Genomic DNA, 14,880 nt, shown 5'->3' on the forward strand with positions numbered 1-14,880 from the left:
CTTACAACTGCAATCTCATTAGATCCAGAAGTCCCCTGATTTGAGGAGAATCTTTACAGTATATAGATAATTTATTCTGAGTAGTGATCTGGCTGACACTTGATGCAGTGAGGAGTGAGAATGTGCAAAGGTAGCCCCTCTGAAACATTTCAAGCAGCCTTTTAAGAAGCTATCCAACAAGGAAGATTAAACATTAGCTGATTACGGACAAGTAATTAACAATGTCAACGAAACACAGAAACTGAATTAATAATAATTATATCATCAACATGATGATCATCTTGTAGAGAATCCCAGGGAAGAGGAGAGGTTAATTACTCACTGCTAGCAGAACAGTACCAAGTCGACCGCAACCATGCCTCTGGATGGTGTTAACTGCCAGCCAGATAATTAATTAACATCATAATTGTAATGCAGGCAGCATGAAAATATTGAAATATTACACCATTTCCATTCTATTACCTATCCAAGACATTCTATAACTTAGAGCTGGAAGTACAAAGCTCTGTTGGGGCCTAATTTCTCTCTGGTGTGGCTTTGATTTTACCTTCACGTTCTACCAGTGTGCTATACCAATTTATATACTCTAGTGGCCTGAGCAAAGGAGAGGGAGCCGGGAATTCCTGGGTTTTAATCCCAGCTTAATCCCATGCATAATGTCTGTACTGTTTGCTCATTCAGTAACTACGCTACCAGCTGGCATTTAACTCATTACTTTGTCAAGCACTGTGGGACGCAGTGAGTATGATAGGCACTATATTTTCCATTCTGCTTTGCATCAGGCCTTGTTCTAGCACACATCTGATATACCCCTGGATGACAGACAAACCAACAGTACAAAACATACATACTGAACCTCCAGCAGCAATAGTAACAAATACAGTAAAATCTCAGAGTTACGAACACCAGCGTTATGAACTGACCAGTCAACCCCACACCTCATTTGGAGCCACAAGTGCAGAGTCAGGCAGTAGCAGAGACCAAAAAAAAGCGGGGGGGGGCAAATACTGTACAGTGCTGTGTTAAACGTAAACTACTAAAAAATAAAGGGAAAGCAGCATTTTTCTTCTGCATAATAAAGTTTCAAGGCCGTATTAAGTCAACTTTCAAAAGTTTACAACTGAACAAACAATCATAACATTTTGTTCAGAGTTACAAACATTTCAGAGTTACAAACAACCTCCATTCTTGATCCATTTGTTACACTGACATTCTACTGTAGTGGTTCTGATCTCAGTTACATCATTGTAAAGCAGGAGTAACCCCACTGAATCCTTTGGAGTTACTCCAGTGTATAAAGAGTGTACATTAAAACAGAATTGGGTCCCTTACAATTTGTGCAACCACTTAACACATTTGTATAACAACTGGGTTCCAACTCTGCTATTCTTACATAGAGTACTCACGCATACGAGTTAGTGAGACTCCCCAGATTTATAAGCCCTCAGTGAGAGTAAAAAATGCAGAATCAGGCCCATAAACACCATCTCTACCATTTCTGGTAGTCCGGCTTCTTCTTATTTCACTGCCATTTGGTATGAATAATTATTATCGTCACCGATTACTATTCTTTTATTACTGTAGCACCCAAAGGCTCCACTCTGGAGATTGGGGACCCATTGCGCTTTGTGTTACTTACTAGCTAAGGAAGTTATTTCAGTACAAGGAACATGAAGAGATGTTGTATTTTATGGCAAAACATAGCCAGGAAATAAAATAATAAAAATGAGGAATTGCAGCCCTGAATGTTGCCTCCTATGCAGAGATAGTCATAACAAAGACGACTTTTCATATTCAAAAACATTTTATAGACACTAACTATTTAAACCTCAAAACAACCCTGTGAGGTCAGTATCTATCATTCCACATGATAAAGAAGAAAGTGAAGCAGCAGATGGCTAAGGGCCTGTCTACACAAAATAGTTTCACCATCAAAAGTTCTGCTAGCCTACTGCTACCAACGTAGCTATTTCAGCAGAGACCTGAAACACTTCTGGTTGCATTTGGCAGTGCAGTGTGTCCCCTCAGCATCAGGTTGTATTAGCAAAAGATGTGTAACACCGTGGGTAGGCAACCACATGACCCCTTCACCAATGTACAGCATGCTATCTTGTGGGAAATGTTTGCAGTGTACTGTGGAATGATAGCACTGCTCACAGGGAATTGTGGGAATTATCCCAAATTCCCACAATTCTATTTCAAACTATAATCCACTCTCTCTCATTTCATTTTTTAAAATTCCCACAGTTCTCTCTGGTATATCCCATAGTCTACTCTTTTCCGCCTAACTCTTCAATCCATCCGCCATCTTGCCATGAGAAACATGGATGCTGCACAGATCAGCAGAGCTCTCGGATCTAGAGACAGGGCAAATGATTCTTTTCTATTTGTGGAACCATAATGGCCAGCCATGCAGCAGGGATACAGAGAATACTGGGGAGTGGGTGATATAGACACGGACTGAGATTGGCCAGCTGCTGCAGCTATTCACTCACCAGCTGCACAATGTGAAGCTGTGATTCTGGGTCTATGAAGTGAGCACCAAGTTTGGGATCATGATGCAAATCTGGGACGATCAGCAGAGGCTGCAGAACGTATACACGTGGAAGGCCATTTTCCTGGAGTTGTGAACTGAGTTCTCTCCAGTCCTGTAGTGCAGGCACACCAAAATGAGTGGCACTCTGACAGTGGAGAAGTGAGCATTGATCTCTCAGACAGCTTGCTATCGCAGATTGCTACCAGTTGGTGGACAATCAGTTTGGTGCTGCAAAAGCTATGGTGGGAATTGTAGTCATCGAGGTATGCAAGGCCATTAAGCATGTCTTGATGTGCAGGATTGCAACTGTGGGCAATGTGCAGGAAATAACAGATGGATTCAGTGCAATGTGGTGGAGTGGTAGATGGGTTGTATATCCTGATTCTATACTCACCCACCCCTTGCCTCTGAGTACATAAATTTAATAGATTCCAAGGTCAAAATGGATCACTGCAATCATCTAATCTCACCTCGTGTATGACACAGGACATAGAACTTCCCCAAAATAATTTCTTTTGAACTACAGCATATATTTTTTTTTTAAATATCCAATCTTAAGTTAAAAATTGCCAGTGATGAAGAATCCACCATGATCTTGGTAAATTGTTCCAATAGTTAATTACTCTGACTGCTAAACTTTTGCACCCTATTTCCAGTCTGAATTTGTTTATCTGTTACACTAAAGAACCCATTAGGAAATATTTATTTTTATGTAGGAACTTATAGATTGTGATCACGTCACCCCTTAGCTTTCTCTGTGTTAAGCTAAATAGATTGAGCTCCTTGGGTCTATCCCTATATGGCATGTTTTCTAATCCTTTAATAATTCTTGTGGCCCTTTGCTGAATCCTCTCCAATTTATCAGCATCCTTCTTCAATTATGGACATCAGAACTGGAGACAGTATTCCAGCAGCAGATGCAGCCTAGGATCGCATTAGCCCTTTTGATCACAGTGTCATACTGGGAATTCGTGTTCAACTGATTATCCACCCTGACCCCCAAAATCTTTTTCAGAGTCGGTGCTTCCCAGAATAAAGTCCCCCATCATGTAAGCAAGGCCTACATTCTTTGTTCCGAGATGTATATATTTACATTTAGCCCCATTTAGCTTACCAAGCAATCTAGATCTCTCTGTATTAGTGACCTGTCCTCTTCATTATTTACCACTCCCCCAACACACACACCTCCTATCTTTGTCTTTTCTGCAAATTTTGTCAGTAATAATATTATGTTCTTTTCCAGGTCATTGATAAAAATATAGAGCCAATCCCAGTGGGACACCACTAGAAACACACACACTCCAGGGTGACTCCCCATTTACAATTACATCTGTAAACAGAAAGAGGTACTTCTCCACAGTTGTGCTAACACTGGAGGATCACTATGGGCATTTTACTGACATTAATGTTGACTGGTCAAGAAAGCACCATGATGCTCACATCTTTGGGAATACAGGACTTTCTGACAAGCTGCAGACAGAGACATTCTTCCCAGATCGGCATATTCATATTAGCAGGGTTGCCTTGCCAATTGTGATTCTGAGGGCTCCAGCTTATCCTTTGCTTCACTGGTTCATGAAGCTGCACAGCAGACATCTGGACAGCAGCCACAAAAGATTTCCTATTAGCAGAGCAGGGCCAGGATGATCATGGAGTGTGCCTTTGGAAGAGTGAAGGGTTGGGGAGATGTCTCACGACCAGGCTGGATCTCAGTGAGCAAAATAGTTCTGTAGTTACTGCTGTGTGTTGTGAGGCCAAGTGGGAAAATGGTACCTTCGTGTGGAAGATGGGGGTGGAGAGGCTACCTGGTGATTTTGAGCAGTCTGACTCAAGGCCAGTAACTAGAGTCTATTAAAGCACTGTGCAGCTGAGGGAAGCCATAAGAGCACACTTTGACACAGCTAGACAGTGTGTGATTTTGTGCGATTGCACATACAGTGAACAGTTTATGTACATTTTTTTTAATGCAGGAAGTGCTGGTGTCTAGGGGAGGTAGGGAGCATGTGGCCCTGGCCTTGAGAAGAAGGAGCCGTTGTCCGTGCAGTGTAACGGCCGTGGAAGGTTTGTTGTTCAGGTGCTTTGCTCCATAATATGTTTGAGCATCTGTGTTCATTGTCTGAGAAAATGCATGAAGTCTTGGTGAACCTCTTGGTCCTTTTGTCTTTCCTCAGGCTCTTGGTCCTTCTCTGTCCACCAGCACACAGCCCTCCATTCGTGGGTCCCATGAGCTCTGGATTTGGCAATCTTGACCAGTTCTGCGAACAGGTCTTCCCTTGTGTGTTTTTTTCCCTCCTTATCATGGTGAATATCTGAGCAGGTGCAGAAGGGACAGCCCTCAAGGATATCCCAGCCAAGGCGCTGATAAATAACCAGACAGAACCACTGGTCGATTTTTAGGCATTAGCAGACATCAGAAAAAGAACAATAGGACTCTCTAAATTTTTTCCCCATGTAGAGCTGCATAACATTATGTACAGGGCTTAACAGTTACTAGCACTTGCTGACCATGTAACTGCACACAGCATGATGAGAACACGAGGGCACTTTAAACACTCTAGCTGTGAGGGGCAGAAGGCCAGGTCTGGGTAACTTTAGGGATAGTATAGTGAAGACTGCTAAACTTATCACAGGCACTGGTATAACACTTGGAGGTGTCAGAAGCCCAGAGAAAGGCAGTTGCTTGAAAGAGCTTGCAGTCAGCGATGGCCATATGCTGCCACCCACTTCACTTATATGATCCCCCCTCAGAGGTCCTTGCAGAGTGTCATGGGAAGGTTTCTTACCATGGGGCAGAGACAAGGCTGCTCTCCCTAGAAACATCTGGGCAAAAATCAAACACTACCTGCTTACAAAATTCAGCAAAATTTGTCAAAGGACTAAAAAGTTGTTTGGTCCCAAGATAAACTCCCAACTCTGCTAGCAGTCGAGACCCAATGTCTTTGCTGATAGTTATGTGAATCCGTCCATGCCAGGAGCCCCTGAAGCTAACCACACACAGTTTCTACCTCTTTCTTGAATCTACCCATAGCACGAAAGTAACCTATTTGGACTTAAAAAACATGAGTGTGTAAAACATACATAATATGTTTTGGGCTTGAAAATGAAAATTCTGTATTGAGGACCTGAAAAGCTATATCCACACAGTTTATACAATGCATCTGCTGCAAAATCATGTCATCCAAGTCCTCAGTTACTGCTTTGCTTTCAAATGTTCTTTTCAGTTAACTGGGATGTTGCAATGTATTTCATTTTTCTTTGAAATGTCTCTGAACGTACACGGAATGCTCCGGTACTGGTGTGCATGTAGCTTACAATCACTGGAATTATATGGTTTGGTATTTGCAATGCATTGAATTTAATCTGGTTATGATGCTTATACAAGTATGTACTTCAACTGCATCAATGGCATTTGGGAATGTTTCTTGGCTGCTTTGTCTTGGTTTTTTTTAACGTTGGTTTTGTCGAGTGCTGTCAGTGCATGCTCTTTAAATAGACAGGTTACTTTAAAACAAAAACCATTTGTCCACTGGCCACATGGGGTCAACCACCATTTTGAGAGGGGGAAGGGGAAATCAGAAGGGAGGGTGAAGTCGGGGGGAAGTTTAAGAGGCCGTGGAGAAAGTAACAAAAACCACGCAGCCGTGGAAGGAATAAATTACACCTACCTGAGTCCCCTTCCTCGGTGGGTATGGCGAGGTCTCAAACAGCTTCTGGCTTTTATGTGGCCCTGCATCCCTCATGTCCTCCCTCCTCAATGAGCTTCTCCTCAGTTTGCCATATGGGGGGGGGGTCCTCCTCTGGAGCTCACAAGTGTCCACTTTCACTGCTGGTGGGATCCCCCCTATGTATAGCATCGAGCTCCACATAATAACAGCAGCTCTTGCAGGCAGCACCAGATTTTGTCGCCCTCCTTTGCCTTTTGTTAACATGGTCATAGCTCTTTCCCCTTTGCCCAGCATTGGAACTTGTCTATCAAACCTCAGCTTCTGCATCCCCTTGGCAATATCAGAATATACCACTCAATTCCACACCTGGGCTTCTCCTCATAGGCAGAGGAAATCCAGGACGTCTTTCCTAGACCATGCAGAGCAGGAGTTTTAGGTGGAGTTTTCCCTGGAGCCATACCTGTGCAGTTACAGAGGTGAGCGAGCAGGAAAAGAGGCATTTCCAAAACACTCTGGAGATTTTAAGGTGGGAAAAGGGCAGGCTTCCAGCCACTACAGTGACTCCCCACCCCACATGGGCAACAGAGTTCAGAGTGGTCACTGCCATGGGGACAGTGGCATTCTGGGCTTGATACCGGAGGACTCCTTGTACCAGTACAGGTACTTCTGCATACACACAGACATTGTGCCAGTAGAACAGTACCAGTAGAGGGCTTCTGTTAGTCAGGGGACTGGTCTAAATTCACCAGCAGAAGTCAGGGTTTTGCAGGTAGGACTCAAAGCTAAGTGTGGACACATGCCAGGCTGTGCCAACAGAAGGCAAGTTTTGCTCTAAAAGTTTGTAGTGTAGACCAGGCCTAAGTGACTTACCCAAGACCACAGACTGATCTCTGTGGACTTACCCAAGACCACAGAGTGAGGGTTAAATCTAGAACTCAGTAGCTTCTGGCGCCTCCCAATCATGTGCTCAGACCACTAGACCAGTGGTTCTCAAAGCCGGTCCGCCGCTTGTTCAGGGAAAGCCCCTGGCGGGCCGGGCTGGTTTGTTTACCTGCACATCCCTCGGCCCACGCCACTTCCCGCAGCCCCCATTGGCCTGGAGCAGCGAATCGGCTCTGAGAACTATTGCACTAGACCGTCTCTTTCTTACTAGTGTAAAACTGAAATAACTGACAGTCCCCCACAGGTGCCTAAAGTTATCCATAATAGTCTTCACAACTGAACACTACAGAGCAGATCACTCCTGACACAGCTATGGTGGTCCGCTCTGTTCTGAGATCACTAATGAAAATACTTATTCCAGTGGGAGGGATATCATAGCACTAGCCAATCCACAGATTCTGAAGTATGATGATTCCATTTGTGAAACAGTACATCCTGGCAGTAGCGTAGCTAGCGGGGTGCAGGGGAAGCAGCCGCTTCCCATCAGCACATGTTCCATAAGCGAGGCCTTTCCAAAAGCGGCCGGAGGAGCGAGGGGGGCGCAGGCTGGCGGCCCACAGTGCAACCCGCAGCCATGGGGGGGTGGCAGGCGCAGCCGGAGGAGTGGGGGGGGCGCAACCGGAGGAGTGGGGGGGCGCGGCATGCAGCCCACAGCGCAGCCGGCAGCCGCGGCTGGAGGGGGGGGGGGGCGCAGGCTGGTGGCCCGGCGGGCGCAGCCGGAGGAGAGGGGGGGGGCCACGGGGTGGCATGGCAGGGCCAAAGGAGCCATGGGGGGGAGGGGCGCTGTGGCCGGAGGAGGAGCCACAGGGGGCGCCTTTTTTATGTTTGCTCCCCCTCCTCTTAGAAGCTGGCTACGCCACTGCATTCTGGTACAGATATAGATTGGAGATGCCAGCTAGTCTGCATGTGATTTACTCTTATGTGATCTATTATCAGGATTATCACCAAAGTTTAGATCAATACACTGAGATGAAAGGGTGACAAAGACATTCTCATAAGACTGATTTGTCAAAAATTTTAATTCAAATATTTTGCTTATTTTCACAAGAAAAAAATTGATCAAAACTAATGATTGACCTAAACCAAAATTCTGGATCTGAGCAACTCTGAATTTTGGGACTGTCCAGCCTATTCAGATCTGGGTTTTGCAAAAGACCCCTATCTTTCTAATGGGCAGGAAAAAAAACTTCTGGATTCAAATACCCCTGAACCATTTGGGCTAGAAACTCAGATCTAAATCCAGATCTAAAAGTTCCTAATTGAGTCCATCTTTAACTGTAATTAAAAATGGAAACAACAAGAACAGGGCAAATCCTACAAACATTTGCTACTTGTGCTTATTACTATGAGAAGTCAATGGGACTAGTCTTGACAAAAAGCATTACTCTCAGTAGTAAATGGTGGTTTTGGTTATCTGGGGTATACAGTATGTTTTGACCTAAGTTACCTGGTTTCAGTGCAAGATCATTTATTTTTGCATATAGTTGAATCCTAAAACAGTTCAGGTTCATTTGAAAATTCCTCCATGTTCACTTAAAAGTAGAGCTGAACAAAATTCAAATTATGGAGGGTAGGGTCATTTCACTTTGGTCAATTTCAAACCACCTTTCAGATCTCAAACCAAGTATTACTAGAACATAAGAAAGGCCATACCGGGTCAGACCAAAGGTCCCTCTAGCCCAGTATCCTGTCTACCGACAGTGGCCAATGCCAGGTCCCCCAGAGGGAGTGAACCTAACAGGCAATGATCAAGTGATCTCTCTCCTGCCATCCATCTCCATCCTCTGACAGACAGAGGCTAGGGACACCATTCCTTACCCGTTCTGGCTAATAGCCATTAATGGACTTAACCACCATGAATTTATCCAGTTCTCTTTTAAACTCTGTTATAGTCCTAGCCTTCACAACCTTCTCAGGTAAGGAGTTCCACAAGTTGACTGTGTGCTGCGTGAAGAAGAACTTCCTTTTATTTGTTTTAAACCTGTTGCCTATTAATTTCATTTGATGACCCCTAGTTCTTGTATTATGGGAATAAGTAAATAACTTTTCCTTATCCACTTTCTCCACATCACTCATGATTTTATATACCTCTATCATATCCACCCTTAGTCTCCTCTTTTCCAAGCTGAAGAGTCCTAGCCTCTTTACTCTCTCCTCATATGGGACCCGTTCCAAACCCTTAATCATTTTAGTTGCCCTTTTCTGAACCTTTTCTAGTGCCAGTATAGCTTTTTTGAGATGAGGAGACCACATCCGTACGCAGTATTCGAGATGAGGGCGTACCATCGATTTATATAAGGGCAATAATATATAATATATAGAAATGGCTCAAGTCCCAACTGGAAAAGTCAGTTCGATAGTGATGAGATATCATTACTGGAAGTTCTGCTCTGTAGTTGTGATGCTTCCAGAAAAGACATCGGATAAAAAGGGGAGACTATCCTTTGAGAGCATTGACTAACTTTTCATAGATTCATAGATTCTAGGACTGGAAGGGACCTCGAGACGTCATCGAGTCCAGCCCCCTGCCCTCATGGCAGGACCCAGTACTGTCTAGACCATCCAAGATAGATATTTATCTAACCTACTCTTAAATATCTCCAGAGATGGAGATTCCACAACCTCCCTAAGCAGTTTATTCCAGTGTTTAACCACCCTGACAGTTAGGAACTTTTTCCTAATGTCCAACCTAAACCTCCCTTGCTGTAGTTTAAGCCCATTGCTTCTTGTTCTACCTTAGAGGCTAAGGTGAACAAGTTTTCTCCCTCCTCCTTATGACACCCTTTTAGATACCTGAAAACTGCTATCATGTCCCCTCTCAGGGCTTGTCTTCACTACCCGCCTGGATCAGCGGGTAGAAATCAATCTCCCGGGGATTGAATTATCGCGTCTCGTCAGGACGCAACAATCAATCCGCGAATCGATGCGCGTACTCCACCAGCCCAGGTAGGAGTAGGCGCTGTCGACGGGGGAGCCGCGGCGGTCGATTTGCCGCCGTCCTCACAGCGGGGTAAGTCGGATCGGATACGTCGAATTCAGCTACGCTATTCGCGTAGCTGAATTTGCACATCTTAAATCGATCCCCCCCTCACTGGTAGACCTAGCCTTAGTCTTCTCTTTTCCAAACTAAACAAACCCAATTCTTTCAGCCTTCCTTCATAGGTCATGTTCTTAAGACCTTTAATCATTCTTGTTGCTCTTCTCTGGACCCTCTCCAATTTCTCCACATCTTTCTTGAAATGCGGTGCCCAGAACTGGACACATATACTCCAGTTGAGGCCTAACCAGCGCAGAGTAGAGTGGAAGAATGACTTATCGTGTCTTGCTCACAACACACCTGTTAATGCATCCCAGAATCATGTTTGCTTTTTTTGCAACAGCATCACACTGTTGACTAATATTTAGTTTGTGGTCCACTATAACCCCTAGATCCCTTTCTGCCATACTCCTTCCTAGACAGTCTCTTCCCATTCTGTATGTGTGAAACTGATTGTTCCTTCCTAAGTGGAGCACTTTGCATTTGTCTTTGTTAAACTTCACCCTGTTTAACTCAGACCATTTCTCCAATTTGTCCAGATCATTTTGAATTATGACCCTGTCCTCCAAAGCAGTTGCAATCCCTCCCAGTTTGGTATCATCTGCAAACTTAATAAGCGTACTTTCTGTGTCAATATCTAAGTCATTGATGAAGATATTGAACAGAGCCGGTCCCAAAACAGACCCCTATTGTTATACCTTTCCAGCAGGATTGGGAACCATTAATAACTACTCTCCGAGTAAGGTTATCCAGCCAGTTATGCACCCACCTTATAGTAGACCCATCTAAGTTATATTTGCCTAGTTTATCGATAAGAATATCATGCGAGACCGCATCAAATGCCTTACTAAAGTCTAGGTATACCACATCCACTGCTTCTCCCTTATCCACAAGGCTCGTTATCCTATCAAAGAATGCTATCAGATTGGTTTGACATGATTTGTTCTTTACAAATCCATGCTGGCTATTCCCTATCACCTTACCACCTTCCAAGTGTTTGCAGATGATTTCCTTAATTACCTTGTTCCATTATCTTCCCTGGCACAGAAGTTAAACTAACTGGTCTGTACTTTCCTGGGTTGTTTTTATTTCCCTTTTTATAGATGGACACTATATTTGCCCTTTTCCAGTCTTCTGGAATCTCTCCCGTCTCCCATGATTTTCCAAAGATAATAGCTAGAGGCTCAGATACCTCTTCTATTAGCTCCTTGAGTATTCTAGGATGCATTTCATCAGGCCCTGGTGACTTGCAGGCATCTAACTTTTCTAAGTGATTTTTAACTGGTTCTTTTTTTTATTTTATCTGCTAAACCTACCCCCTTCCCATTAGCATTCACTATGTTAGGCATTCCTTCAGACTTCTCGGTGAAAACCGAAACAAAGAAGTCATTAAGCATCTCTGGCATTTCCAAGTTTCCTGTTACTGTATCTCCCTCCTCACTGAGCAGTGGGCCGACCCTGTCCTTGGTCTTCCTCTTGCTTCTAATGTATTGATAAAAAGTCTTCTGGTTTCCCTTTATTCCCGTAGCCAGTTTGAGCTCATTTTGTGCCTTTGTCTGTCTAATCTTGCCCCTGCATTCCTGTGTTGTTTGCCTATATTCATCCTTTGTAATCTGTCCTAGGCCTGGTCTACACTACGACTTTAATTCGGATTTATCAGCTTTAATTCGAATTAACCCTGCAACCGTCCACACAACGACGCTATTTATTTCGATGTAAAGGGCCCTTTAAATCGATTTCTGTACTCCACCCCGACGAGCGTAGTAGTGCCAAAATCGATTTTAGCAATTCGAATTAGGGTTAGTGTGGCCGCAATTCGATGGTATTGGCCTCCGGGAGCTATCCCACAGTGCATCATTGTGACCGCTCTGGACAGCAATCTAAACTCGGATGCACTGGCCAGGTAGACAGGAAAAGCCCCGCGAACATTTGAATTCCATTTCCTGTTTGCCCAGCGTGGAGAGCACAGGTGACCACAGATAGCTCATCAGCACAGGTAACCATGCAGGCTGATAATCGAAAAAGAGCACCAGCATGGACCGTGAGGGAGGTACTGGATCTGATCGCTGTATGGGGAGAGGATTCAGTGCTTGCAGAACTTCGTTCTAAAAGACGAAATGCAAAAACTTTTGAAAAAATCTCCAAGGGCATGATGGAGAGAGGCCACAATAGGGACTCTGAGCAGTGCCGCGTGAAAGTCAAGGAGCTCAGACAAGCCTATCAAAAAACAAAGGAGGCAAACGGTCGCTCCGGGTCAGAGCCGCGGACATGCCGCTTCTACGCCGAGCTGCATGCAATTCTAGGGGGGGCTGCCACCACTACCCCACCTGTGTTCGTGGATTCTGGGTCGGGGATAGTCTCATCAGCGACGCCTGAGGATTCTGCCGATGGGGGAGAGGAGGAGGATGAGGATGAGCTTGCAGAGAGCACACAGCACTCCGTTCTCCCCAACAGCCAGGATCTTTTTATCACCCTGACTGAAGTACCCTCCCAAGCCAGTACCCAAGACTCTGACCCCATGGAAGGGACCTCAGGTGAGTTTACCTTTTAAAATATAAAACTTGTTTTAAAAGCAAACGGTTTTTAATGATTACTTTGCCTGACTTTGCATTCGCGGTCAGTTCAGCTACTGGAAAAGTCTGTAGCTACTGGAAAAGTCTGTTAACGTGTATGGGGATGGGGCGGAAATCCTCCAGGGACATCTCCATGAAGCTCTCCTGGAGGTACTCCGAAAGCCTTGCCAGAAGGTTTCTGGGCAGTGCATCTTTATTCCCTCCTCCATGGTAGGACACTTGACCACGCCATGCTTGCAGCAAGTAATCTGGTATCATTGCCTGACAAAGCCTGGCAGCGTATGGTCCCGGTGTTTGCTGGCATTCAAGCAACATCCGTTCTTTATCTTGTTGTGTAATCCTCAGGAGAGTGATATCACTCCTGGTAACCTGGTTGAAATACGGGAACTTAATCAAGGGGACAGAGGTGGCCGTTCCTACTGGGATGTTTGCCTGTGGCGGAAAATAAATCCTTCCCTGCAGTTAGCCAAGCGCAGATGGGAAATTGGCCCTGAGTTTTTCGCGTTTGGCTAGCAGGGATCTTCCCTGTTACCAGCCACGCGGTGGTGGGAGGGGTACCGTGATCATCCCAGAGAATTCATGGCGGGAGGGGGGGGGGTTAGTTTGGTGCCTGCAGGGATCTTCCCTGATACCAGCCACGCGGTGGGGGGGAGGGGTACAGCGATCATCCCAGAGAATTCATGGCGAGGGGGGGCGTGGTTAGTTTGTTTTCTGGTGCTGCTGAATGTTAACAGAAAAACCGCAGCACTCTACTTGCCTGAAGGGGCCCAGACAAGCCCCCCCACACTGCCCCCCCCCAACTGGCTGAGATTGGCCAGGCTTCTTCAGCACTCTACAAGCTATGCTTGGTATGTGGGAAAGGAGGGCGCAGAAGCTTACCATGGCCGCATGCAAGCCGAATTCTGTTGCCCAGACCTGTGATCTCTAGCAGCAAAGCCACAGGCACTCAGCATTAAGAGGCAAAATGCGACCTTGCACAGAAATCACATGTGCTATGTAATGTGAACAGTGTTGGTCACCGTGAAAGAGTATAAGCATTGTTCTGCAAAATGTAGCTTTTAAAACAATTCTCTCTTTTTTCCCCTCCCTACAGCAGCTGCAAATTCCTCAAGCCTCCCTCCTCCATCCCGAAGGTTATCACAGATAAGGCGTCGTAAGAAGAGAACGCGAGAGGACATGTTTTCGGAAATTATGGAATCCAGCCGCAGTGACAGAGCTCATGTGAATGAGTGGAAGGAAACAGTTTCAAAGTATAGGAAAGAAGTCAGTGAACGTGAGGAGAGGAGGGACCAACGTGAGGAGAGGAGGGACCAACGTGAGGAGAGGAGAGACGCTCGAGATGAGAGGTGGCGGCAGGAAGACCAGAGGATGAAGGATGCAACGCTGGGGCTGCTCCGGCGTCTGGTGGAGGTTCAGGAACGGCTGCTGGAAAACAGACTGCCGCTTCAGCCCCTGTTCCACCCTCCCCCCTCCCCATGTTCCGTATCCTCCTCACCCAGACGTGTAAGAACGCGGGGGGGAGGCTCCGTACACCTTCCCATTCCACCCCAGTAGACAGCCCAAGCAAAAGGCTGTCATTTTTTTAACCTTTTCTTTGTGGCTTTTTCCTTCCCAGCAATCCTCCTCCCAAATACCACCCGGGTTCCCTCCCTCTTTTTCTAATCTATTAATAAAGAATAAATGATTTTTAAATGATAGTGACTTTATTTGGTTTGAAAGAAAGCTGGGGGAAGGGGCAGGGTGGGTTCCTTACAGAAAATCAGTCAGTAAAGGGGGAGGGTTTTCATGAAGGAGAAACAAACAGATATTTCACACGGTAGCCTGGCCAGCCATGAAACTGGTTTTCAAAGCTTCTCTGATGCACAGCGCTTCATGGTGTGATCTTCTAATCGCCCTGGTGTCTGGCTGCGCGTAATCAGCAGCCAGGCGATTTGCCTCAGCCTCCCACCCCGCCATAAAGGTCTCCCCCTTACTTTCACAGAGATTGTGGAGCACACAGCAAGCAGAAATAACAATGGGGAGATTTCTTTGGCTGAGGTCAGAGCGAGTCAATAATGAACGCCAGCGACCTTTTAAACGGCCAAATGCACATTCTACCACCATTCTGCACTTGCTTAGCCTGTAGTT

General features: G+C 45.5%; 1 protein-coding gene across 1 annotated transcript; it reads left to right on the top strand.

Moving 5' to 3' along the window:
* The first annotated feature begins 11,808 nt into the window (after nucleotides 1–11,808).
* On the top strand, nucleotides 11,809–14,430 carry LOC135983799 (uncharacterized). Its single transcript, XM_065597144.1, has 2 exons — nucleotides 11,809–12,714; nucleotides 13,847–14,430. The coding sequence occupies exons 1-2, from the start codon at nucleotides 12,183–12,185 to the stop codon at nucleotides 14,305–14,307; spliced, it is 993 nt and encodes a 330-aa protein (XP_065453216.1). The 5' UTR covers nucleotides 11,809–12,182; the 3' UTR covers nucleotides 14,308–14,430.
* Nucleotides 14,431–14,880: the final 450 nt, after the last annotated feature.

Source organism: Chrysemys picta, chromosome 5 (genome assembly GCF_011386835.1).
Source record: "Chrysemys picta bellii isolate R12L10 chromosome 5, ASM1138683v2, whole genome shotgun sequence".
Taxonomy (NCBI): Eukaryota; Metazoa; Chordata; order Testudines; family Emydidae; genus Chrysemys; species Chrysemys picta.

Coding starts and splice junctions, on each gene's coding strand:
- LOC135983799 (XM_065597144.1), top strand. CDS start 12,183: ATGCAGGCTGATAATCGAAAAAGAGCACCAGCATGGACCGTGAGGGAG. Junction 12,715..13,846: donor CCCCATGGAAGGGACCTCAG/GTGAGTTTACCT, acceptor CCCTCCCTACAG/CAGCTGCAAATTCCTCAAGC.